The sequence below is a fragment of the Astyanax mexicanus genome, chromosome 3 (genome assembly GCF_023375975.1).
Source record: "Astyanax mexicanus isolate ESR-SI-001 chromosome 3, AstMex3_surface, whole genome shotgun sequence".
Taxonomy (NCBI): domain Eukaryota; kingdom Metazoa; phylum Chordata; class Actinopteri; order Characiformes; family Acestrorhamphidae; genus Astyanax; species Astyanax mexicanus.
In genome coordinates, this window is record NC_064410.1 from 29,347,196 (window position 1) to 29,373,074 (window position 25,879).

General features: G+C 38.5%; 1 protein-coding gene across 1 annotated transcript in view; it reads right to left on the reverse strand.

Moving 5' to 3' along the window:
* Positions 1 to 202: 202 nt before the first annotated feature.
* cacng7a (calcium channel, voltage-dependent, gamma subunit 7a) overlaps positions 203 to 25,879 on the reverse strand; it is a 48,552-nt gene continuing 22,875 nt past the window's right edge. Inside the window, exons 5-6 of the mRNA XM_007258232.4 lie at positions 9,386 to 9,531; positions 203 to 4,716 (exon numbers count right to left, since the gene is read on the reverse strand). Of these exons, the coding sequence (XP_007258294.1) occupies positions 4,261 to 4,716; positions 9,386 to 9,531 (602 nt within the window). The 3' untranslated portion in view covers positions 203 to 4,260. The remainder of the gene's footprint in view (positions 4,717 to 9,385; positions 9,532 to 25,879) is intronic.

Consider the following 25,879-nt stretch of genomic DNA (forward strand, 5'->3'; position numbering starts at 1 on the left):
TTAGCTTGCAGGATGGGCTTGAATTAGAGAAACATTACGCAATAAGCGATCACATATTTTGGCTGAAAATCTACTGATACCAAAAACGAAGTCAATCAATATTTCTATCTCTAGTGGGAACATTCTAAACACTTTTCCACAGTCATCCCTTCTCCTCCTTCACTTACTTTAAGTGTTTTATAAAATCACCAACAGACACAAGTAGAATTGTCTTTTATTTAGAAGCTGAAGAGAATGACATGGTTTTGAGCACTTTCAGAAACATGATTTCATAATTCATACTGTCATCTCCTCATGTATATAACCCGACTGCATGAACAATCTCTGATGCAGGGCTAAATAAGTGGTACATAATAATAATAATAATAATAATAATAATAATAATAATAATAATAATAATAATAATAATAATAATAATAATAATAATAATAGGCACCTCAGATAATATGATAAGCAGATAGGAAAGTTAAGAAAAAATAAAGACAGGGTCAGAAAAAGAGGGAAAATGAAAGAGAACAAAGAATACAAAATGGAAAAGAGTATGACATAAAAAAGAGCATTTGATTTCTCCAACAGCAAATCTGAAAGCATAAGCTATGCATTATACCATCACGTACAGAGCAGACTGTCAGATAAAAATGAGCACAAAACCAAACAAGTATATATTATAGTAGCTCTATAAGAATATCAAACAGTTCAGTTAATAATATGCAACACTTCTCTCTCTCAGTAACTCTCTGCAAATATATTTTATGAATACATATAGTTAACTACGCTACTACCTATCCTATTATCATTTTTATTCTGTGTAATTATATTATATACTTTCCAGCAGGAGCCAGTCCTGGTCTTGATTAATAATCATTCATATTCTTGCTCTGTAATTTACACTATGAACTACTACAGTCATGAAAATAATATTCATATTACCTATAAATGCTTCTGAAATTTCAAACAAGTGCATCTGATCTGAAACACTATTCACTTATTTCTTAGTTTGTTCATAGAAGTACAGTGAATACAATGCAGTGAATTTAGAACTTATTACATACAACAGGGTCTAAAGGTCTGAACTCACTGAGCTATTTTTTTTTTAAATATTAATTAGGATTTAAAAAATAAAGAAATAAAGAAAGACAAATTTACAATGATGTACTTATTATTATTAGATACTATAACTTGTAGATTCCAACTTGAGCATGCTGCTGTTTAAGCAAAAGGTGTAAATATTAAATAGTAAGAAATTTGATTAAAGTCAACATTTTAAATTGTTGTACTGATAATACAATTATAAAAATGGTATATTAAATCAGAAAGAAATGCTAAATTGAAACATCTGTATCTAGTGCTCAGACTTTTGGATCCCTCTGTAGGTTAACTCCCTATATGGACAAAATTGCTGGTAGTAACCACGTATTGGCCACCAGGGGGCAATCATTGAGCCATGTATAATATTTTCTCTGTGTTTAACAGCAGAGGAATCACAAACGAGAGCAGATGTTATTGTTATTGCATTGTGCATTTTTAAAAATCCTCTTTTCTGTGATGTTCCTCCAGATGTTCCTATCATCCTATGTGCCCAGCTCCATATTCATATCTATGTAATCATACAGTATCTAACAGTTGTACTACTTACAACTATTAGATGTACTTTTATCATAATAAGACACAATAATATGTTCAGTTTATTAATACTGGTGGTAGTAGAATAGCACTATAAGTCACAGTAATATGAGTAAGAAATGGGACGTATATTAATAGCAGAACAGCAAAAGTCATTGCATTACTAAATACTGCACGTGAATTTGTGCAAACTCAGCCACAACTGAAAGGAGAGCCTCTGCTACAGTTAAAAGGAAACGTTTTGAGGCATATCCTTCTCGGATAATTCAGCACTGAACGGCCGTTTAATAGAAAGGTGACGGCACAAGAAAACACCAAGCATACCGAACGCTGCAACACCAAGGAGCCGAGCACGATGAATCCAAATGGAGCGATTATCAGCCAGATTTTCTCAACGCACTCTTATTTACAGGCCTTTGTAGACCTGTTGCAAATTATAGCTAAAAGAATATGAATAGGAGCGAACTGGTGGATTCAGTGTGTGCGAAGACACAAAGAATAAAATAGAGGAGACCCGCATATGGCATTTAAATAGTTCTCCCCAACAGAAAGGGTCTGCTATTATACATTATTTACACTTTCAAAGGGCAGTTCAGTTAATTTATGTCCAAACTCTCTGCAGAATTAAATGGATAAGATGTAAACAAAGGCATTCAGAGTAATTCAATTAAAGTCAGAATTGTCTGGGTCAGTATCAATGTAATGTGTCTTGTGTGTCTGCAAAATAGTTTTGAAATTTCATGCAATTTTCACATTTTTCAATAGTATAGATTAAACATTATTATTATTATTATTATTACAAATATGTAGGAATTATTAGCCTTATCTTAACTTTAAAACTTAAAACTATATATATATATGTATATATATATATATATATATATATATATATATATATATATATATATATATATATATATACATATATATATATATATATATATATATATATACATATATATATACACATATTTTCTTGAACTTTAAAAATTTGTTTCTTGAATAATTTAGGCATTTCAATTATTTACCTATTAACTATTTCCATAAAAATATTATGCTATATAAACGTGTCCAAGAATTCCCTGTCCATACTGTCTTTACTTTTAAGAAAGTAAGCGTTAAAAACAGTGACAGCAGTGATATCACAACCTTTTTATTATTTTTTAAGGGACTGAAGACACTTTCTGCATGCTTAGCATTTAGATGTCCTTGAAACCGAACAAAGTCACCTTGAACAATTTAAAATGTGTGTTTCCATTTATCAAGTGCAAACTTTCCCTACATTTTAGTTTTGAATGGATATGAATAAACTTTGCAGTGGTTTTTATTAGTTTGTTTGTCAGACTAGTTTTTACTAGATTAGTTTTTCTTGTTAAAACTGTCTAATAAGTTGGAAAATAAAAAGTGATTTAGCAGGGACATTATGATTACTGTGTAGACTGAAGTCTAATCAACATTAAACAATAGTCAAAAGAACAATCTTTATTCTATACGAAGTTCGTAGACAGACCAAAAACCCATTATTCTGATACTGACCCACACATACTGTATCCAGGCGTTGGACAGGTTTATAATGTTTATGTGAATTATTTACAGATACACTGGCTGATCGCAGAGATGTTTTCTTTTTCTCTTTCTTTATGATAGATTTAAGATAAATTAGGCCTAAAATTGACACAAAAACTCAGAGGACATGTGTAGGTTCACTAGTGGTTTTATAAAGTGAGATATTTGGTGTTGTAGACCTCACTAATCACTGGATACTATTACTATTTAATTTCTATGATTGCACATTTAAAAGCCAACCACTCTGAATGACATTATACACATCCTTACTAAATCGGACTATACAGAAATTATTATTTTTTTGCTAAATCAGTGAAAATTTGAGACTTGAATGGATCTGAATGAGCTTTTCAGTAGGTTTAATCCGTGAGTTTGTTTGTCACTGTTTTTCTTTACATTGCTACATTCATCTACCAGCTTTCATTCAGTATAAACAAGAAATTAGTGCTATAAATAGTAATTCCTCATGAAACAATGACATAGATGGAAAAGTCTATTTCCCCAAAGATTCCAGGGAGGAGAGAAGGATGTTGCCAAAGAGTCTGACAAGAATTCCATTAGGTTTCATACATTTATGCAGAAGTCTAAATTCATACAGTGGTTTCTGATTTTTTTATTTTGTTTGTTTGTTTGTTTACAATGTTTCATTTGCTTTGCCCTTTATCTTGTCTCTCCCCCTGCAGTGTCATCGTCACTCTAACCTTGGCTCGTCTCCTCTGCCCCTTTGTCTAGCTTGGATAATGTGTTGAAATGTCAGCTGCAGTCAATCTGAGGCACAAAGTTAAAAATGAATCCCCCCTTCCATCTATGTCTCACTTCTTTTTTTGGTCTAACCCTCCTTGGTCATTCTTCATCGCTCCTTTAGCTTGTTTCATTAGCCTCTGCCTTTCTTGCTCATATTTGACACCCCCCTGAGCCCTTTAAGCTCTTGGCCTGCCTTTGCCCTTTCCCTAACCTCCCACCTCCTTTTTTTTCTGTGTACTTTGTACGGCGTGTGTGTGTGTCTGTGTGTAGATAAATGTGTGTGTGTGTTAGTGTGTGCATACGTATGTGTGCTGTGCTTCACTCCCTCTAGCATGGTGAGGCGCTCATCCTCATGTGTGTGTGGTAGTGAGGAGGTGGCACAGCCGAAGGGGGCGTGGCCATGGGGAGTGACTGAGGGGCGGGGCCTCCGGAGTGTGAGGAGTGCAGGGTATGGGGGTAAGAGGAGGAGGAGGAGGAGCTTGCAGGCTGCAGATGATAGCTGGCAGCGGAGGACGGCCCCGACGATGATGGAGCGTTGGACGGCAGGCTGCTTTTGGGCCCCGACAGTGGAGGCGTCTGGTTGAGCTGGATGGAGATGTCGCTGGACACTTCCGATACGCTGCGGCCGCGCTGAGGAGGAGGCCAAGACTCAGGGTGCAGGTACTGACCGCTGTAATCGCTGCACTCAGACAGACGGGGGCGATAGAGAGCTGGATGGGGCCGGTACATCTCCTCTTCAGCATAGCGCTTCATGAAGAGGTAGACCGACATAACGCCAGCACCCTGATGGAGAATAAATGGAGAAGAACAACATGGGTTTTGATATATAAAGCCAATAATGTCACCAAAATGTAACTAAATATGCACAGTTTTCTTCCTTTTGCATGCATGAGTGACATCACATTCTTAATACATATGGCAGGGGTCAGTAACAGGCGGCCAGCGAGCCAGATGTGGCCCACAAGCATGAAACATCTGGCCCGTAAGGTTGTTTGAACTAGTATGAACGATAATAAAAAAAAATTTTGTTTCCACTCGTTTTCGTTTTTCTGTCCTTTTGGGGCCCCTATCTCCTTATTAGGGGGTGTCCCAATTCACTAGCCAGGGTAGCAATAGTGTATTGGACCACGACCCTGACGACACTGGTTCGATCCCATGTGAGGAGCGGTGTGCTTATTTATTTATTTATTCTTGGGTTTATTTACTTTGAATTCAAATGTTCTGCAATTGGGTTCAACATCCCTCTGGGCTGGAGAGCAACTAGTCTGTAGCACCCTATCCCATTACACATTCTTTTTCAAAACATCATTTTTTTTGTGGCCTGCCACGTAATGGCTTGGAAAATATCTGTCTCGCAGCCAAACTTAATTGCCGACCCCTGACATATGGTTTAATATGGTTTTAGCCCACCCTTTGCACCTATAGGAGCTTTAACTCTTCTATGAATGCTTTCCACAAGTTTTAGGAATGTGTTTATGGGACTTTTTGGGGCCATACCCAAACTGTTCCTAAAAATTGGGAGCATGAAATTCTTGGTATGCTCAAGCATTAGGAATTTCTTTCACTGGGTTTATTAAGGGGCTGAGCCCAACTCCTGAAAAACAACTTCAGCCCATAACCACCCCTCCACCAAACTTTACACTTGGCACAATGCAGTCAAATAAGTACTGTTCTCCTGGCAACCACCAAACCTAGACTAATCCATCGGACTGACAGATGAAGAAGCGTGATTTGTTTAATTTCTTGTGGGAATGTCCAGTTGTTGTAAGGTTTTGGACTTTGTAATAGAGTTTGTTTCTGAACTGTTAGATATTAAACTACGATTATGTCCAGCTCTTTTGTGATTATGTGAGGATTTTGGATTTAATTTGAAGCTAATACAAAAGAAGATGCTGATGGCAGGCTCAACATCCCCTATAAAGCCTATTTTAAAGCAATACTATGAGTTTAATGTACTGTGGAGGAACATATGGCTACAGTATATTCTGAACATTTTGATTCTAGAACGGTCTATAGCCAAGCTTCGTAAGGCTACTTCAAAAACTGTTAGTAACTGGGCAGATTCTATTTGATTGTTGGTGAAGGATCATATTTGAATAGATGGATAAGGGATAGGTCTTTTGTTTTTCTCCAGTTGTCCTGTGATTTTGTATATGTACATGTTTGTAAGTAGTGAATATGTGTGTATTGCTTTGTGATTGTTTTAATTACTGTAAATCCAGTAAATTGCTATTCTCAAAAATGAAGCATGATTTGTTCAGTTTTTTGGTGAATGCAATAAAATCATTAGAGCAGTGCTCCTAGTCGAATCTAGTAGAAAGCACTGCACAGTAGAGACAATTACTCTTAATAAAAGCATTTTATTGTAGGGGAAATCATTAATTATCTCTGATAATTAATATGTTTTAAACATAAATACTTTCAAAAGCAGGCTATATAGTGGCTATATAGTATGTAAACTCAAGAATAATATATACAAAGGATCTCTACTTAACTTAAGCATAGAAGTTGTTAAGTTTAGTCCATATCTATTGTCCAGGATAATTAGTTTTAGAGAGACTATATGTCTATTTTTACAGGATGTATTGTCTTTTTAAGATGTCTAAAAATATTATGATTCTTGTGATGAGCGAATCTGAAAAAGGTGAAATGCAGATAAATGTGTACACTTTACTCAGCATCTCCTCCAGCTCCAAAGCTTGTGGCATGCACAAGATATCACCCTTAATACAATATTAATGGGGGATGAAACTGTCTATGAATGCTTATGCAGGTGCAAGTGGTCAGCTGGAGTTACCAACAGCTAATATAAAGCTGCAATGCGTCATTTTGGAGAGTTTTTCTGCTTCTCTTAACGTGTGCATTAATAAATGTAGCTCTTCTGTCTTTAATAATATGGTATTTTTTGTATATATATATATATATATATATATATATATATATATATATATATATATATATATATATATATATGACCTGACTCTTAATAAACTTGAAATATTAAAGGTGTAACTCATGAATCTGAATTCTAACAACTTGTATATGTTTTAAACTTGTGGGGTGGTGAAATGTTTTTGTTATGTTATGATTTTCTAATTTTAAAAACAGATTCATAAATTTGGTGGATTTCACCTCTGGTCTAAAGTTGTATTTCTTCATTTTAAATCAAAAAGTTTTAAATTACCTCACAAGGTCAAAATGCAAAATTTCCATTTATGAATCACACCATTAAATAATTTACCATATTCTTTACACTATTAGGTGGACCGGATTATAAGGCGCACTATCAATAAACGTCTTTTTTTCTGGTCTATTTTCATACATAAGGTGCACTGGAATATAGGGGTGTTCCTTACTAGAGGTTACCTAAGCTATGTTAAGTGAACAAAACTGTAATTCTTAAAAAAAAAAATTCTTTCAAAGTCAAATGAGTGCTAGATGTTAATCTACAGAGATTTCTCTCCTGAAAACCATTTATTTGGGTGAATAAAACGCTTTTGTTTTATTAACAGTGTTGTAGAAATGAAAGTGAAAGATGGGTCCACACCCACCCCTCATCCGGGGTACAACTCCCCTACGTGTTCGTTTGATAGAGAGTCACAGACAGGTGGAGTGAAGTTGAAAGCAAACCAAGTATTTATTACAAAGTACTGAAGTTCAGGAGAACCGATACATGAAAGACAGTCTAAGAGCCGTCCCAGCATAAGTTCTGACCCCCCTCTGATCTGACTCCATGTTTATACCCCAAATGACGTGAAACCTGCTGATGAGGCGTTGCTAAAATCATCTCATGTTAGCATGCGTAATTTCACGTGTTAGTGTTCAAGTTTCACAGGTCTGACCGGACCACTAGTATTTGGCCTTGATTGTGTCCAGCCGGACAGTGTGGTATTGTTTCAAGAATTGACTGGGTCCAGTCAGACAGTGTGATATTGTTCCAGTAATTAGACAGTGCCGCCCTCCCTATGTGCGCGCGTCCTCCTCCCGCTTTGGTAGGTGAAGGACTTTGCACGCACAGAGAGAGAAAGGCCGCACTGTTCGTCCCGAAGTCTCCTTTGTATCAATTCAGTTCGTACAGAGTGCACCAGCCGATGATTGATGGCCGTTAGTCAGAGACATGCAGTGAACGAAATGTTTCAAGCACGAGCTACGCAAGTCACACAATAGATTTCATATGTTATATGTTAATGTGTTAGTGGCGCGTGGTTAGTCCGCCATACAATAGATCCTATGTGTTAGTAAATGCCTTATGTATCATGTGGGTTAATTTGTCATAATAAAGTCTGTGTTAGTCACATGCCTGATCAAACAGTGTTTATCTATATGTGTAAATAATATGTATTGTGAGTATTGGTTAATCTTCTATATAAATGTGTATAAAATACACTGTGAGTAATAAAAATGATCAAATACAATGTGAGTATTGGTTAATGCATATAAAATACAAGGTTTCACACAATGATTATGTAATTATAGATACTAAGATAAGTAATCATAATTGAAAGATATTTGTCAATACACCCAAGGTAAAATAAACAGTAACTCTTCAACAGTAAGCTTAGTTTTTCAATATTTTGTCTAAGGGTGAGTTTTCAGTGAAGCTTCTCCAGGCTGGGTGCAGCAGCATTAGCATTAGCTGCTAACCACAGCGCTAGAGGGGCGTAAATGTTGCCCAATAGCGCTAGACTGAGGAACCCTAAGTTTTCTGGTAACCCAGGGCACTATCAGCTGGCAGTTTGTCACAAGTAGCTTGTTTTAACACGGCAAACATGCAAACAACATTCGAATATACTCGTCTCTAAATGGCTAAAAAGCTAGTGCTTCGGTTAGTGGCTAATGCTAATACTGCTGCAGCCAGCCTTAGTGCTGAAGAAACTTCACTGAAAACTTACACTTATTGTGCTGTACTTCAGTGTAGTGGCTTTACTGCTCCTTAATATCTGACTGGTAGAATTCATACATAAGGTGCTGGATTACAAGGTCAAGTTTTGGGATTTTTTTTTTTTTTTCCTGCTAATGTAACCAAATGTTTGGCTATGGTAACTAAACATATTATTTTTCTCAAAAGATACATGAATGTTATATGCAAAAAATACTTAAATTCATGAATACATGAAATTTAAATACATTTTGATAAGGCTGAACTGTGCAAGTTCAAAACTTGTGGCAGATACCGCCATCATTAAAATATGGATAAAGTGAACCCCGTGAATATGCATACGTTCAGTGGTAGTGTAGCACTTAGCCTTTTTTTTGCGGAGGAAATTAAGGCCAACTTTAATGCATATTGATGAAAGAGGTCCTGTGAGTTTAGCAGCTAGCGGCAAATGCAGGGAGCGTTGCTGCATTTTAATAAGGAGAGGCCAGTGATAAGAATGCATAGCGGTCCAGGATGAATGGTGTGAAGTTCACTGGAGTGTGGAGTTTACTCGGTGTGGTAAGTGTGGCTAACCTCTTTGAGCAGGAACGAGCTGGCAGCGAATGCGAAGGACCAGCCGTAGTGGTAGTGGAAAAACTGCTCCGGCTCCCTCGGCCTGTTCATCACCTCATCGTTTATACTGGAAATGTACAGCACCAGACCCACCACCAGGCTCAAACCTGGAAAAACAGAAGAGTAAGTACATAGTGAACAAACATGACCTGAAAACCGGATGCACTCTGTAGATTTAACTGTATACCCTAGCATGCTGACATGCACATGTCATGGGATAGGAACTACGTAGTGTGTCCCATGACTTTTGTCATAAGTAGTTGCTTTTATGTTTGCACATAGAATTCTATCCAGGTGCTGCTGGTCACGATCATTACAACATACTGCACTGTCCACTGTGTGTGCTAATACCTTCTATGATGTATTTCCCTATTTCCCTGAGGAAAGACTCAGTCCCTATCTTACACCCTATGCAAGGTGCATCATGATGCTCATTACTATCTTACACCCATAAACAGTCTATTTTCATGCTCTGCACCTTCAACGTTTAAATTGCGAAGACACTTATAAATATATTAACGCAGATGGGCGTGGTGGTCTGAAAGAAAGTTGTGTTCAGGTCAATTTCTGCCGTATTGCTATCTTGGCAATGGAAAACACAGGTGCGCCACTGACTGATTTGAACCCTGACAACAGTAAACCCTCAAACATTCATTTCTATTTTGGCAATGCAGGTGTGCTGCCTAAACAGGATCCATGCTTACCATTTAGGTGTCCCAATCACAAATGATTTTAATACCATTTTGATTTTGATTAGGGGTAATGCAAAAATATTGACAATGCAATATCTTATTGTTTTTCTTTGTGATACATTATTGACATGTGGCATCAAAAATCTACATTTTTATTGCAATGTAAACTCCCTAAACTCCCTCACCCCTCAATTTGATCTACTACAGTTACTGCTTCATTACTCCACATGGTGGCACTAATCAAATAAATAGGATAAACCTGCGGAGAAGAATATTGGTTGTCAAATTCTGTGAAACTGACACCAATAAAAATCCATAATTTCTGTATTTTATCCTCCTCAGTAACACAGATGCCATGAAGTATCACAGAGAATTATCTTTTTATGTATAAGTATCACTGAATCACAGTATGGTTATTATGGGCAACATATTGTGATAGTATCGTGATAGTAATGTCGTGATAATTTTGTATTGTGATAAAATCATATCTTGATAATAAAGTATTGTGATAATAATGTATTGTGATAATATTGTATTGTGCTAAAATCCTATCATGATAATAAAATATTGTAATAAAAAAGTATTGTAAAAATATATTGTATTGTGCTAAAATCGTATTGTGATAAAAAAAATATTGTGATAATAAAATAATGTGATAATCTCATATCATGATTAAATCGTATTGTGATAATTAAGTACTGTGATAATAAAGTATTGTAATAATATTGTATCGCAAACATTTTATATCGTGATAAAAACGCTTTGTGATAATATTGTATCTTGATAATATCATATTGTGATAATATTTTATTGTGATAATATCATATTGTGATAATACTGTATTGTGATTATATCGTAGTGTGATAATATCGTATTGTGAAAATATCATATCTTGATAATATCGTATTGTGTTAATATCGTCTTGAAATAGTATTGTATTGTAATAATATTAAATTGTGAAAATACTTTAATATCGTATTGTGATAAATGATGTTATGTAATAACAAAAGTTTGGGAGAAGGACCACGCCCGAACTCTACGTTCTAACTCCACCCCGTATCAATCAACCGTCCTATAAATACCTCCCCTAACTAACTATCTCTCGTGACGAAAGTTCGCATCAGTCGAATCTGCCGCACCCGCCTGCTAGCATTAGCTTGTTCTCCGTCGTGGACCTTTAACTCACCGCCTCCGACGAGGACCTCTTCCCTCCTAGCCAGCCTGTCTCCACTCCTGCTCCACCTCGCCGGGCTCGTCGTCTGAATTCCGTAATCTCCATTCCGGCTACTCCTGGTTCTACTCCGGCTACTGCTTATTCTTCCTCCCGGGTCGGTCGTCCTCACCAGTGCACCCCCGGATCTCGGCACTCCCGCCGCTCTTCTCCCCCTTCCCCTACTCCTTCTGTGCGGGCTCGCCGCTCCGGACGCCCGTCTTCCTCGGCCGGCCTTGCCGGCCCTGGGCCCCTCTCTCATAGTCCCAGCCTCCTCGCATGTCCGATTGGACTGTTGTTAAGCTGCAGCGGGTTTTTGAAGGACCGCGGCGTCCCTTTCCCCCGTTCTGCTCCAAAAGCGGAACTTTTCACTGAACCTCTGAACAGCGCACATGAGCCGCACCGGCGTCGCGGCCTGATGACGTCACCCGCTCAACTCGCCGCCGCTGCAGCTCTTGCGCCCCTGGCGCGGCACCAACTTCGCCTCAGCGCCTCGTCTCTCTCGTCTCTCTTCCCCTCAGTCGTCCAACTCCCCCTCCCTCTGTCGTCCAACTCCCCCTCCCTCTGTCGTCCAACTCCCCCTCCCTCAGTCGTCCAACTCCCCCTCCCTCAGTCGTCCAAAACCCCTCGCCGCTGCTGCAGCTCTCGCACCCCTGGCGCGGCACCAACTTCGCCTCAGCGCCTCGTTTCTCTCGTCTCTCTTGTTTCCCTCTTCCCCTCAGTCGTTCAAACCCCCTCTCTCAGTCATCCTCCTTCTCCATTTCTGCGTTCCTCCTGCTGTTCTCCAACAGTGTTGCCAACTTGCCAACTTAGTTTTTGTTTGTTATTGAGAGTTTAAATGAACACACATGCTCTTCAGTTTCTCCTCAGCGAGCAGCAGGTGCTGCCGCGAGCCCCGCCCACGACACTCACAGCGCAGTCTCAGTCAGACCACACACTCACACCGCTCTTCAAACACGCTGCAACGAACTGCGCATACCTAAAGCCGCCGCTGACTGTCAAAAAAAATAAAATAAAAAAAACTTAATCATGTAATTTACGTTAAAATGGAGTTATTTTCAGAAGTCTCTGCCTATTTATAAAAGCAACAGCATAGTTCATTTGTTAGAGTTCATTTGTAACATTTCTAACATTTAAGGGGTTTTAATCACAAATTGCAGCCAATGGCTACTTTCCTTACTGAGCAGTTGGCAACACTATTCTCCAACCCGTCCCTTCCAGCCAGCCTTTCTCCTTCCTTTACTCCGTCAATTCTCTCCCCGCCTCCTCTCTCGCCGTTTCTCACCGGGCTGCAGCACCCGCTCAGCTCCTTGCTGGAGCTTCATGACCTTCATTCTCCATCTACAGCGCCGCCCCCTCTCAGCTCGCGCTGCGGTTCATCTCCAACACTGGAACCCTGCTACATTCCAAGACGCCCCGGATCTGGAACTTCATTGACGTGTGTTTGCGGGACGAAGCTCCCCATCCCGCGATGGGCCTGGCTGTCTAAGGCTGACGTGGTTTCGGCTTTCAAAATCCTCCCTCTCCATCCTGACTCCTGGCGCCTTTTCAGAGTCCGTTTTTCAGTTCACCTTGCTTTTGGGTGCAAAGTAACCCCAAGCTTCGACTCCTTTGCTAAGGCGCTCTGCTGGATTTGCTTAACACGTAACTTCGTCATCGGTCCTCCTTCCTCGCCCCTCTCGATGGGTCTTGAAGCCATGACCAGCGCTTTCACTCGCCTCCGTGCCCCGCCGTCGGAGAACTCCGTTGGTCCCTCCACATCTCTCGAGTTTCTTGGGATCTTTCTGGACTCCGCCTCCTTTCAAGTCTCCCCGCCCGTACCTAGCACCGTCTTTCCCCCCTCGGCCACTTTATTCACAACCCAAAATAGAACCCAGGGTCGTTCTTTCATTTCCCGCCTCCTCCGCTTGGCTTTTTCGTCCGAGCCCTCCACCATTCGTTATGCTCAACTGATACTGCACGTCAGAGCTCCATTTCTGGCTGTACCTCCTCTGCAATCGAACGGGTTTTTCTTCTACGCCATCGCAGCTTCCAGCTCTTTTGACATTAAGCTATTCACAGATGCCGCTCCTTCCTCTGGTCGCTTCTGCTTGGCCGGAGAACTTCATCTGCGCAGCCGCGCGATTCTTCTGCGCTCTCTGGACTTATATGCGGTCCTCGTCGCTGCCCTCCTTTGGGGACATGAATGGTCAATCTATTCTACTCCACTCTGATCAATCTCGCCGCAGTCCACATCAAAAAAAAAAAAAAAAAAAGTTGCTCCAAATCGCTAGAAATCTTGCCTTTTATCCGTCGTCTCACTTGGCACTCCATTAAGCATCAGTTCACCACTAAAGCTGTTCACACCTCAGGTCCATTTAATTCTATCGCTGATAGAATTTAATTCTATTCTTTTTCGATTTCAGTTACAGAAATTCAGATCCTTGGCTCCGCATGCAAATGCAACCCAACCTCGGTACCTTCATTTTCACAAACTACATTTCACCTAACCCCCGTGTAAACGAACTGATCTTCCAAGCTCAACAAACCATCCTTTCAGCCGTCCTTCTACTTAGATTCCTCAGATGCTCAGAATTTACTTCCCTTAAAATCTCCCACAACTCCTTCTCAGCCCCTAATTTCAGATCTCATCATCCTTGACTCAGATACCCTTACCTTCAAGAATGAAGCAAACGGACCAAATTGGCAAAAAACACGATCCTCTATCTATTCAAACTTGACTCACCCCTCAGCCCGTACGAACCACTCGTCCACCACTTAATCTCCGCCTCTTTCAACAAACATCACCTTTAGATCCTCTGTTCACAACGGAATCTAGTAGTATAATCTCAAAGCACTGGTTCCAACACATCTCCGTCGCATCCTTTCTGCCAGTAGTTACTCACCAGATCAATTCTCCGCCCACTCAGTTTACATCGTGCAGCATCCAATGCCTCCAGACAAGGAATCTCCGAGCACACGATCAAGCTCCCCGGCCGGTGGTCTTCCCAAGCTTATAACCTATACATCCGTTCCCAACCAGATGGTTTGAGACAGGCTCATTCCAAACTAGCTTCCACACAAGCTCCAATTTTGGGGATATAACTGCACGCTTCTTCAAGCACGCAGTTCAGAACTCCAGCCCAAATTTCCCTGAGTTCCCTCCCCTTTTTCCTTCTTCTTTCTCTACTTCTTTAGGCGTGGTCCGCACTTAGCAAAATGATGTTATGTAATAACAAAAGTTTGGGAGAAGGACCACGCCCAAACTCTACGTTCTAACTCCACCCCGTATCAATCAACCGTCCTATAAATACCTCCCCTAACTAACTATCTCTCGTGACGAAAGTTCGCAACCCTCCTCCCCAACAACCCCCTTTTTCTACTCTTCCACTTCTCATTAAATAAAAAGGGGGGGATATAACTGCACGCTTCTTCAAGCAAGCAGTTCAGAACTCCAGCCCAAATTTCCCTGAGTTCCCTCCCCTTTTTCCTTATTCTTTCTCTACTTCTTTAGGCGTGGTCCGCACTTAGCAAACATTGTATTGTGATAATATTGTATCTTGATAACATTGTGATAATATCGTATTGTGATAATACTTTAATATCATATTGTGATAGTATTGTTTTGCGATTATATCATAATGTGATAATACCGTATTGTGATAATATCGTATTTTGTGATAATACTTTATACTTTAATATTGTATTGTGATAATATTGTATTGTGATAATAAAATATTGTGATAATATCATATCTTGATAATATTGTATTGTGATAATCAAGTGTCGTGATAATATCATATTGTGATAGTATCGTATCGTTTTAATATCCTATTGTGAGATGCCCTGAGATACCCAGTGCTAATTAGACACTGGTTTGGCACTGGTTTAGACACTGGAAATTCAAAGACAGTTTAGAGGATAAAAATAAAATAGAATATGGTATTTAGTATTTTGTAACTTCTCCTTGTGTCCTTGACTGCTGCACAACTCATATTTATAATAATTTTTATTACGTAATCGAAAGGAACCCCAGTAAGCTCTGACTGCCAGGGGACGTTCTTTGATGCCCGGGTTCAGGCCAGCCTGACCTGATTTATATTGTCCCAAGGAAGTCTTGGTTACATTAAATATGTAAAGGTCAAAAGATCTGTTAAAACTTTCACTTAGATAATATTAGAGGACTGGACACATTCTGAGCAGAGCAGAGTCACTAACATGGTAGTGTGTGTGTGTGTGTGTTTGAGAGAGAGAGAGAAAGAGAGACACTAATAGCAGTATATCAGGCACAGTGTGGTCGGGGTTTTTTTGGGACACACGTCAGCATCACTACTAGGTTGAGAGAGTAGGTCCACCAGCCCAAAATATCCATCTTACAGCAACTCTGTGGCCCCAACTGACCACTGATGAGGGGTTAGCCCGTCTGTTGATGCAGAATCTGCATGAACTAATAAGCTACAAGCTGTTTGCTAGTAAGCTGTAAGCACTGAGTGTATGTGTCTGTTAATATTTAAGTACACAGTAAAATCGACAGTGTTAAAATCACAGTGTAAACATGTTTTAACTCTCTGGGAGTTTTTCTAACAAACCTTAGAGATAAACAATCCACAGGGTTGGTGTTATTATATTCAAAGTTAAAATTCAACTCTAACAGGCTCCGCCTCTTGATTCTGCTGTGTGTGTGTGTGTGTGTGGTTTAGCTTAGTTGTGGTGGTTCTCTTGATGGAGTGTTATTCACCCTCTTGGTGTTGGATTGGATGGTGGATAAGGGTCTTCATCCAAGATTGTGTTATGGGAGAACCACTGCTTTTTTGGCAGTTTTTGATGGTATCTCCTGTTCTAAATAAAGCTTAGATTTATTCTGTGGTATAGATCACATTTTATAATGTTTTATAGATAGTCTGGTATATAGTTTTTTGGGTGAAAGTCAGAAAATACACAAAAATAAATCAAATAAAAAATGTAATCAACAATTGTTGTTTTACCCTGTTTTACAACCCTACAGTGTTGAATTAACTCTAAAAATAAACACTGTTAAGAGTTACATAGGGTTAATATATGATTCCATACGGTGTTGAATTTAACTCTTGTGGTAGAATTATTTTAACATAATAGGACAGTGTTAAATTAAACTCTTACAGAGTTAATTTGACACTGTCAATTTTGCTGTGCAATAGAACACAAGAGGGAGTGTGTTATTGCGAATAACATCACATCTGTAATTTGGTCGTAGGCACGAACCGAAGGGTAGATAACACACGACCTTGAGACTTATATTGCTTTTATACAACTTTTTTTTTTGACAAAATGAATAAAGAAAATAAAATTGATAATTAATAAGCTTTTATATGGACTTTGCCTACCACCAAAAAGAAGTTCCACAACAAGTGAACTGTAACAGAACTGTAACTACAGAACGGCATATGGTTTAAATGTTAAGACCATGAAATAATGCTGAAATTCTTCTTTCCTGCTCCACGCAGTCATCTTCATGTGAAAGCTGTGCATTTGTGAGCATTTCTGCGTGTGTGCTGAATGTTGATTAGCTAGCTGTGCCTGAAGGACTGTAGTTAAGTTAGCCTAGCTCGCTTTAGCTCAGCATTAGTTTAGCTTAGCTTAGCCTGACTCGTTACCAATGTGTCATGCTGCAAATAATAGGATTTTTTTTACAAAGATTCCATGTTTTTTCAGCTATGTAAGGAGAAAATATAAAAAATATTAAGTGAAATTAGCATGTTTTCATTCTAGCTTCTGGATCATTTAAAAACCCTATCCAGATCAATATCTCCATCCAGATAAAGTGAATTTTATTGTGTTGGATGACGAGCTTAAACATATACCATTTCGACAACCTATTGGTTTATACGATCCATCAAGCCCAACTAAGCTTCTTTAATATATTTGTATTTTACTAAAATGTGTTATTTTTTTATAGGCAGCCTAGTGTATCACAAATTTATCAACATTAACATTTTTATATAAAATTATAGTCATTAAGACTTTTAGAAAAATGTGGGAATAATAATAATAATAATAATAATAATAATAATAATAATAATAATAATAATAATAATAATAATAATAATATTAATAATAATGCACTTATGCTCCAGCTAATGTTGTTAATGACAGTTTTAAAAGCAGTACTTTTACACTTTTACTTGAGTAAAAAGTTTGAGTTGATACTTTAACTCCTTCAGAAGTATTTTAAACCCTAGGATCTGTATTTCTACCTGAGTAATGAATTTCAATACTTTTCACACCTTTGATGAATAATTGAAAAGCATAAATGATTAAATTATTAAATTTGTATATATATATATATATATATATATATATATATATATATATATATATATATATATATATATATATATGAAACTCTATAGAATGTACAAAAAATAATTACAGTGTACGTTAACATTCCTATATGTGTGTTTATATTTTCATTCATGGTAAATCTTGAGCAAAATTAAATTTATATTACATTTCATAAAACTGTCACACAAAAGGTATGATATCCTGAAATTGATTCAGGAATGAGATGTTTAATGTATTTAAAACATAATTATAATCAATACAGTTTTTTATTAAATACTCTAAACTTCCAAAATAAACCAGGCTATGGTGTGTGGTAGCCTACTGCACTTTCTCCACCACTCCCCATAACTAACTAGCTTATGATTTAGCAATACTGTTTCCCTCCATTGTCGACAAAACGCCTTGGCAGTAATTACGGGTGACAGGGCGAGGGAGGGCTAAATCAGAACAGCGGAACAGCGAGCATGTCATATCATGATCCATTTGCATTAAAAGAGTGTTCAAATGTTGCCTTTGTTATGATGGGGGAAAGGCTCTGCAGTAATTGCGGAGCGAGAGTGAGAGCGAGAGGGCGGGAGAGAGAGAGAGAGAAGGAGGGAGGAAGAAGGAAGGAAAAGCCTCTGGCATAACCAAACACATTAACACAGTCTGTCGCAGCCAGCTGTCTACATCAGGAATACCAACAAGCCGTGCTTTTACATATTTCCATTTCACATCGCGAGACGCGCAGCGCTCAATTGCGCTGTTCCGGCACTCGTGTTGCGTCGTGAACTTTCCCTGATGCAAAACAATAATAGCTTCTGTTCTCCTGTCAAAAGCAATGAAGTCGCATTCAGCGAAGTGTTCAATAACCACGCCGAAAATGTGCACCCCCCCCCGTATAAATCAACCGGCAGTAATCAAATGACGGATAGAAGGTGCTGCATAAAGTGCCTCTCATATTTCTGCATTTACTGTTCATTTGTTGCAGCTGCTGTACACTTTCACTCCACAACGTACAGCAAGATAAAGGCCAACTGGTCCATCTTGGTCCAAATGCCCTAAAAAATACAGTTACTACCTTTAAAAATGTGAACATTTAATATTAATAAGGTCCTGCAACCAGTGAGCCTAACCTTACTTACACACTGCAGAACCTGAATTAAAAACACAAGTAGTATGCAATGGTCAGCCACATCGCGAGACATACCCACATACCCCAACGTTTAGCATGAACAGAGTGTGAACATTTTTTCATATTTTGTATCCATTATTAAGTGTTTACAAATCATATAGTTGCCTTAGAAAGCAGCATATTTATTATACTAATTCATGTAACAATACAGTATGTACACTACTATCAATTGTTTGAATATGTTATTATATTTTAGATTCTTCACACTAAACACTTCTTGCTTAGATATCAGCACATATTTGCAAATGTTTTCTCTGCATTTTCTCAGTTTTATGAGGTATAGGCTTTCAGTTAACAGCTGTGGTGAACTTGAATTTTAATGTGTTTGAGAGCATCAGTTGTAAAGTTGCGAAGAGGTAGAGCTGGTTTACAGTGAATAGCCCTATCTGAGTAACGTTGTAATTGGTATGATGGCAAGAACTACTCAATTAAGTAAACAAAAAAACATACTTTAAGAAAAAGGGGTGTCGCAATGCTCGTTGCTATCTTACACCTCATTTACACCTGCGTTGCTAAAATAGAAAACACGCTTGTGAATATACAGTATCTACACTGATGGGTGGAGTGGCCTGGAAGTGAGGTGTGTTCAGGTACATTTCTGGTGTATTGTTATCTTGGCAGCCGAAAACACAGCGCTGCTGACTGATTTGGACATGTATTACTATCTTGGCAGCACAGTTCACAAACCCAACATTTACATTAACAACAAACAGAAAACAGAATAAAATAACATTCCTGTTTCCGTAAATGACCTGCTTACGCATCTTTACAGAGGGAACACGCAGGTCAGTTTCCTCTACTAAGAAGCGCAGAAGCCATGCAGCATTATAATAGCAATCTGCCAAAGTCAGAGTGCACCTGGCTTTGAAAGGGAATGGCAAGTAACACACTGGGGGAATAAACTGAATGGTTTATTTTACTGTACGCCCAAAAAACTTTCATGATTAATTAAGAGAATTAGTGCATGTCTTTTTCACGTTTCGAGCCATGCAAGCTGTACTTTTCCCGTTGTTACAATAGCAAAGACACACTGATGCCCCTAAACTTGCCTATAGATTGCTAAAATATGGCCCCAAGAGTTACCTATCTTGCACAGGATAAATTAATTCAGCATGAGTTCATGTGGCCTCAAGAACAGTGTGTGCATCCTAGTCTTACATTACTAAGCTCAAGGCAGGTGAGCAGAGGCTTTATGATGTATAACACTGTATTTATGCTCAATATGATGTTAACTAGGAAAAATTTAGTGAAGCAATGTAACACTATTGACAGTTAGTTAATTGCTGAGTTAGACAGAAGGCAGTACATGTGTTTTACAGACGTAATATTGTTATTCTCTGCTCGACTGCTGTTCTGCAGAGCTGTTAGAGCGTTAAACACGCTGCTGTAAAGCCGCAGCCGGCACTACCTGCTCTGATATGACCGTATTACAGAGCTGCACTGTTGCCTGGCAAAAGCAGCACTGCAGCAGCTGCCCAAACGTTCCGGACCAGCTGCAGCCAAACTGAAAACAACAACAGGAAGTCCTCGCGGGACATGTTGACCTCGCTCCAAGCGGAAGGAGGTGGGGGAAAGCCAGGAATGCTGGGGGGCTCGCTAAATCTCCAACACTCCCAGTGCTGCCTGCGGCTTGCTGTGGGGCCTGACGGCAGCTTTGCAACTTCTGCAGTAATGGAACGGATGCTGTGCAGCTTATTTGCATTAAAGGGAAATTGTATCCATTATGTCCAAATCCAAAGCACATTATGGCATTTAACCATTAAGTGTTTATTAGCTAAAGTGTGAATGCTTTATATTGTGAGTGTGGTTAAAGCAAACTGATCACCAATTAATGCGTAAACAGTTAAATCCTTAGTGATAAAATATCATTGAAGGAGGTCTCCTTTGAATATTGAACTACTGAAACAGTGCTATGATATTTACCAAACATTTTAAAATATGATTAAATTTAAAATATGTATAAAACTACAGCATAGATGTTTTAAATGGCATGTAGCATAAATTTATCACACAATTCTGTGTTTCACCTTGTTAGTTAACTTCACTTCAACTCATTACTACTAATTTTACACTTACTTTTGGAATGTATGGCCTAAAGATCTCATTTACATAACATTTTACCTCATTATTTTTGTAAAAATTATATTTATATTATATATTATAAAATTATATATTGAATTATTTTGCCTGCAGTAAACTTAGTGTCATATACATTGAGGAATTTTCGTAAATAGATGTGATCAATTTTTTTACGTTAATTGTTAATGTAAATCCGCCGAGCTGATGTGACCCAGGCATTGCACACATTTTGACAAATCATGGACAATATTGACTTCATCCACTGTATGGCTGTGCTTGGCTCCCGGCATGTTCTGCAGCCACCCTTCTTCTTTGTTTGGGATTATTATTTTAGGGGTTATTTGTGTGTATGTATTTATGTGTCGTATTTGTTTATTTAGATACATGGGATTTCCTTGTTATGGTTGCATTTGTGAAGCTTTATTCATCTTCTTGGTGTTGGGTTGGATGTTGCAAAAGGGTCTCCACCAGACAACTGCCTGTCTGTCTTGGACTCTCTCTCTCTAAAGACTACACTTCCCAGTATGCACCTGCGCTCCACCCTCCGGACAAGCCGGATCCCATGACACTTCAGCGTTCTGGCTCACCTGACTGTTCAAATTGCCATTTCCTGTTTCCCCTTGTATAAATACCCCTCTGTTTTTGTTTCCTGTGGCCGAGTATTGCACCTTCATCACTAGCTCTTTTATCCGGCATTTATTTTGTTGTTTTGCTACTTTGTTACCAACCTTATTTTTGTATTCCGACTTCTCCTAAGCCTTGCCCTTCTATCTAGTTCTAGACATCCTGTGTGTCACTTCCATTGCTGCTAATTCTGGTATGTTGTTGAATCTAGCTGCCATATTTACCATGCCTGTCCCACATAACTCAACTGCAAATTTAACCATTTTGTTATTAAACTTTATGTTAAGTACCTGCTTATGTCTACATCTCACCTGGCCTTCTCTCCTCTTCTAAAAAAAAAAAAGTTTTGTTTTTTCTGTTTTAACAACAAAAAAAAAGAGACAGCAACAGGGCTGACATTACCTCCTTTAGCTTTATTTACGTGTGGTTATTTGCCGTAGGGAAATCTGGAGTGGATTTTTAGTGGTATGAGTATTTTCCTATCGATCAAGTGGAATAGATTCTTTCACACTGCAATAGAAACAGAGCTGGATGAAATAATATTTGATGACATGTCCACATCAGACTTAATATTAGTGATGCCTATGCACCTTGATCATTCTTTATTACATTTATTAATGTTTTGTACAGTAAATATATAAAAAAAGCTAAATATTTTTTATTTTAGAACAAAAAATTCAAAAGATATACTTTTTAAATTCCAAATGATCTTCTCTTATTCACATTAATAATATTTCATGTTAGTTAACCTTTGCACACATTCTGATTATACAAGCCAGAGGAGGCTCAGCTACAAAGAGCTTTGTTCAGAATCACAGCGTGACTTTTAGATTTAGAGCCAAGAGTGCTCAATCTGAGCTCTCCATGCTTCTGCCCAATAGAACATACGTTTCATTATGAGCAGACTCTTCAGTGAGCCCATCACGGAGGCCCTTTACTCTGAAAAGTGGCTTTATTGAATGAGAACGGAATAGCAAAGACTTAAATGGCTGAATAAAGAGGCCATGACTCATCTCCTTCCCTCATCTGATCCAAAGCCTGGATTTTTCTTTGCACTAAATAAGAAAAACTCAACATTAAGCAACTTTAGTTCTGTGAATCTGAGCCTACCCTTATAATAACCCTCAGCATCCTCAAATGCCTGCTCTTATTACCGACCTATTACAACCATCACAGTCAGCAGAAAAGAAAAGATCTTCAGGGGTCCTTCAGGAGCTATCTGTTCACTCATTGCAGGTGAATAAATATTGAGCGCTTATTGTCCAGTGAATCACCATAAAGTGAATTCAAGAACACGCTTCATTAAAATGCAGAGGTCTTGGTGGACTAGAGCCTCCCAGATGACTCTGGCCTGATTTAGATACAGTTTTATGAGAGAAAGCAATGAGAAAATGAGAAAGCTAGTAGTTCAATCCACCAATCACAATGCAAAAAAACTGATTTTTGGGCAATAAATCTTATTTCTCTCTCGATGATAAGATTTTTTGTATTACTAAGCATTGTGTAAGTGTTAGATAATTTTGTTTATTTTCGGAATACTTAGCTTAATCAGTATTAATTCGAATTTACGCCTTATTTACAAGTCATTTGAACTCAAAATAATCACAAATGCTACGTTCACATTACCAGGCTGAAGTGATGTGGCTCAGATCTAGGGTTGTCACGATACCAAAATTTTGACTTCGATACCGATACCAACTGTAGTATCACGATTCTCGATACCAAAACGATACTTGGAAGAAAAAAAAACAATAAAAATATCTGAACATAAAATGTTTATTTTTGACTGAACTGGATTGAACACTGAACAATCGGTGCAAACGTTTTTATTCTAAAATGAAACATTTGTACAAAAAACAAGTTTCGTTATTATAACCTTAACTATAACATAATTATCTAAACACTTCCTAAAAACTAAAACTAAAACCAGAGGTAATGGTAGCCTGACTATGTGAACCTGACGGGCGGGCAGAAGTTAAGTTCTGAATAAGGAAAATAAAGAGACAGAAGAACATTACAATGTTATGTTCATTTTAACACTCACTGCTCCGTTTTATTAATCCGTTTTTAATAAGCCCATCTTCAGTGTAACGAGCAAGCAGGCTACGTGCCTGACCACAGATTTGCGATGGAAACGCGAAAACGTGAACATCTTAAGTTCATGTTTCACAGCCAATGGGATAATGGAGAAATAGAGAAAACCACGGGTCCAAAACAAAACTCCTGCACACTCCTCTCCGTGTTAACGTGATATACTAGCAGTCGCTAGTAAATCTTAGTAAAGCTACAGACAGAGTGTATCTTGACTAACTCCACTAACCTGTCGACTTCTCAGCTCTTTGTAGAGATCAGGGTGCTTGTCTGCTAAATGAGCGAAATATGATCAGAATTATGTTAAATAACACTGTAACATAGAAGCATAGAACTATTATTTAATTAAAATGATTTTTAAGAACAGCTAAACACAGTGCTGCAGGTCAAACGCGGAGGCGTTCACGTGCGAGAGAGAGACACAGAGAAAGAGTGAGAGAGTGAGAGAGAGAGAGATTTGCGTGTTCTGATGTGAGCTACTCACAGGTAAAGGTTCTCTTTGATCTCCTCGTGCTTATATTCTAGTCCCATACATAATTCTGCAGCTCCCTCAGTGTTTTCTGTCGTATTTTGCGGCTAGCGCGAGCGCTTACAACTAACACCGCGGAGCGCGAGGTGCCGCCGCCCTTGTGCCGAATCCGCTACTGAATCCGACTCCCGCTTCGCGGACAGAATCGGCACAACACCCCCCGCTGTACAACTGCGGGAGTGAAAACAGCGCTAATAAATAAAGTAGTTTAGTTTCACTTTCAGTTTTCGTTATTTTATTTAAAAATAAAAATATCAATAAAAAACAGATGCCTACATCTCAGACTATTTTCCCACACTTCACTCCTCGCGCCCGTTTTGTCCACAAGTCGCGGACGAGAGACATCTGTTATTTTAGCCGTCGCCATTCTACACTCGCTGCTGCTCTGCTGGCTTGCGCGTGAATCGATTCATTTGTTCAGAACACTAAGTTTGAATCCTGCCACACTGACTGCTGCGGTGTGAATCAGTTTTCTTATGAACTGAATCAAATCGCGCCTACTAATTTGACTCATTTGAAGCTAGTGACAGGGCTATATACAGTATCGAAAGCATCGAACGCTAAAGAACCGAATCGTTTGTGATGACGTAGTATCGAAAAAGAATCGAACCTTCGGTACACCGTGCAACTCTACTCAGATCTGATTCTTTCATGGCTTTGTAAACCTGTCAAATCCGTTTTTTTCAAATCAGATTTGAGTCCCTTTTATATGTGGTCCTAAATCAGATATGCGACATGAAAGAGAACGGACAAAACGGAATTCACCTATATTTTTGCTTTTACACATGCGCTATGTGCTTCTCTCTCATAACCACACATCTCTTGGTGCAGCTGTGCAGCTATAGCTGCAAAAAAAAACAGCAAAAGCAACCTGCCTGGCCTTTTTTCTCCTCCTCGACCTGAGCAAGTACTTCAGACCAGCTGTTTACACATACGAGCTACTAACTCATTCATAAAACAACGAGTCGTCTCTCAAATATGACGATTGCTTTTGTTTAGGAAATCTTACTAAGAAAAATTAGCTTACACTTTTAGAAGATATTTTTTCTGCTTAATATAAGCATATATGTCTTAATTTTCATATAATTTTTCTAGTTTTTGCCTATTGAATTTTTTATAGGGCAATAATACATATACATATGATACAGTATATACTGTATAATATGGGGTGCAACTTTTTGTCCATTTTACAGCCCAACATTATGTAAATATTGCATTATCCTAGTGTCCCTAACTGTCAACCAGTGTCTCTAACTTTACTGAACACACAGTTATTTAGTGCACAGTTCCAACAAGACAATACTTGTCCACACACTGCAGAGCTCGCCTTGAAGACACAAATAGCATGCTATGGCCAGCCACATCACGAGACATATCCCCAATTGAAAATGTGTCTGATACTATTAGAAACACTATAAACACTCCACCCCTACCACAATATTTAGCAGGAAGTGAGTGTGAATATTTTGCATTATTTATCATATTTATTTTTTCAATTTTTATACATTGACAGTAATTTGGGCACAATTACAGAATTCGTATAAAATGTTCTGCAATTCTCTACAAGAAAAATATATGGAATTATTTAGTAAACAACAAAGTCCTAAACAAATTAGAATATGCTTTATATTTTAGATTATTCAAAGTAGTAAGTCTTGCTTAGATGGCAGCTGTATACAATTTGGCTGGATTTTCTCAGTCAGCTTTATGAGGTAGAGTCACCTGGAATAGCTGTCAGTTAACAGCTGTGCTGAAC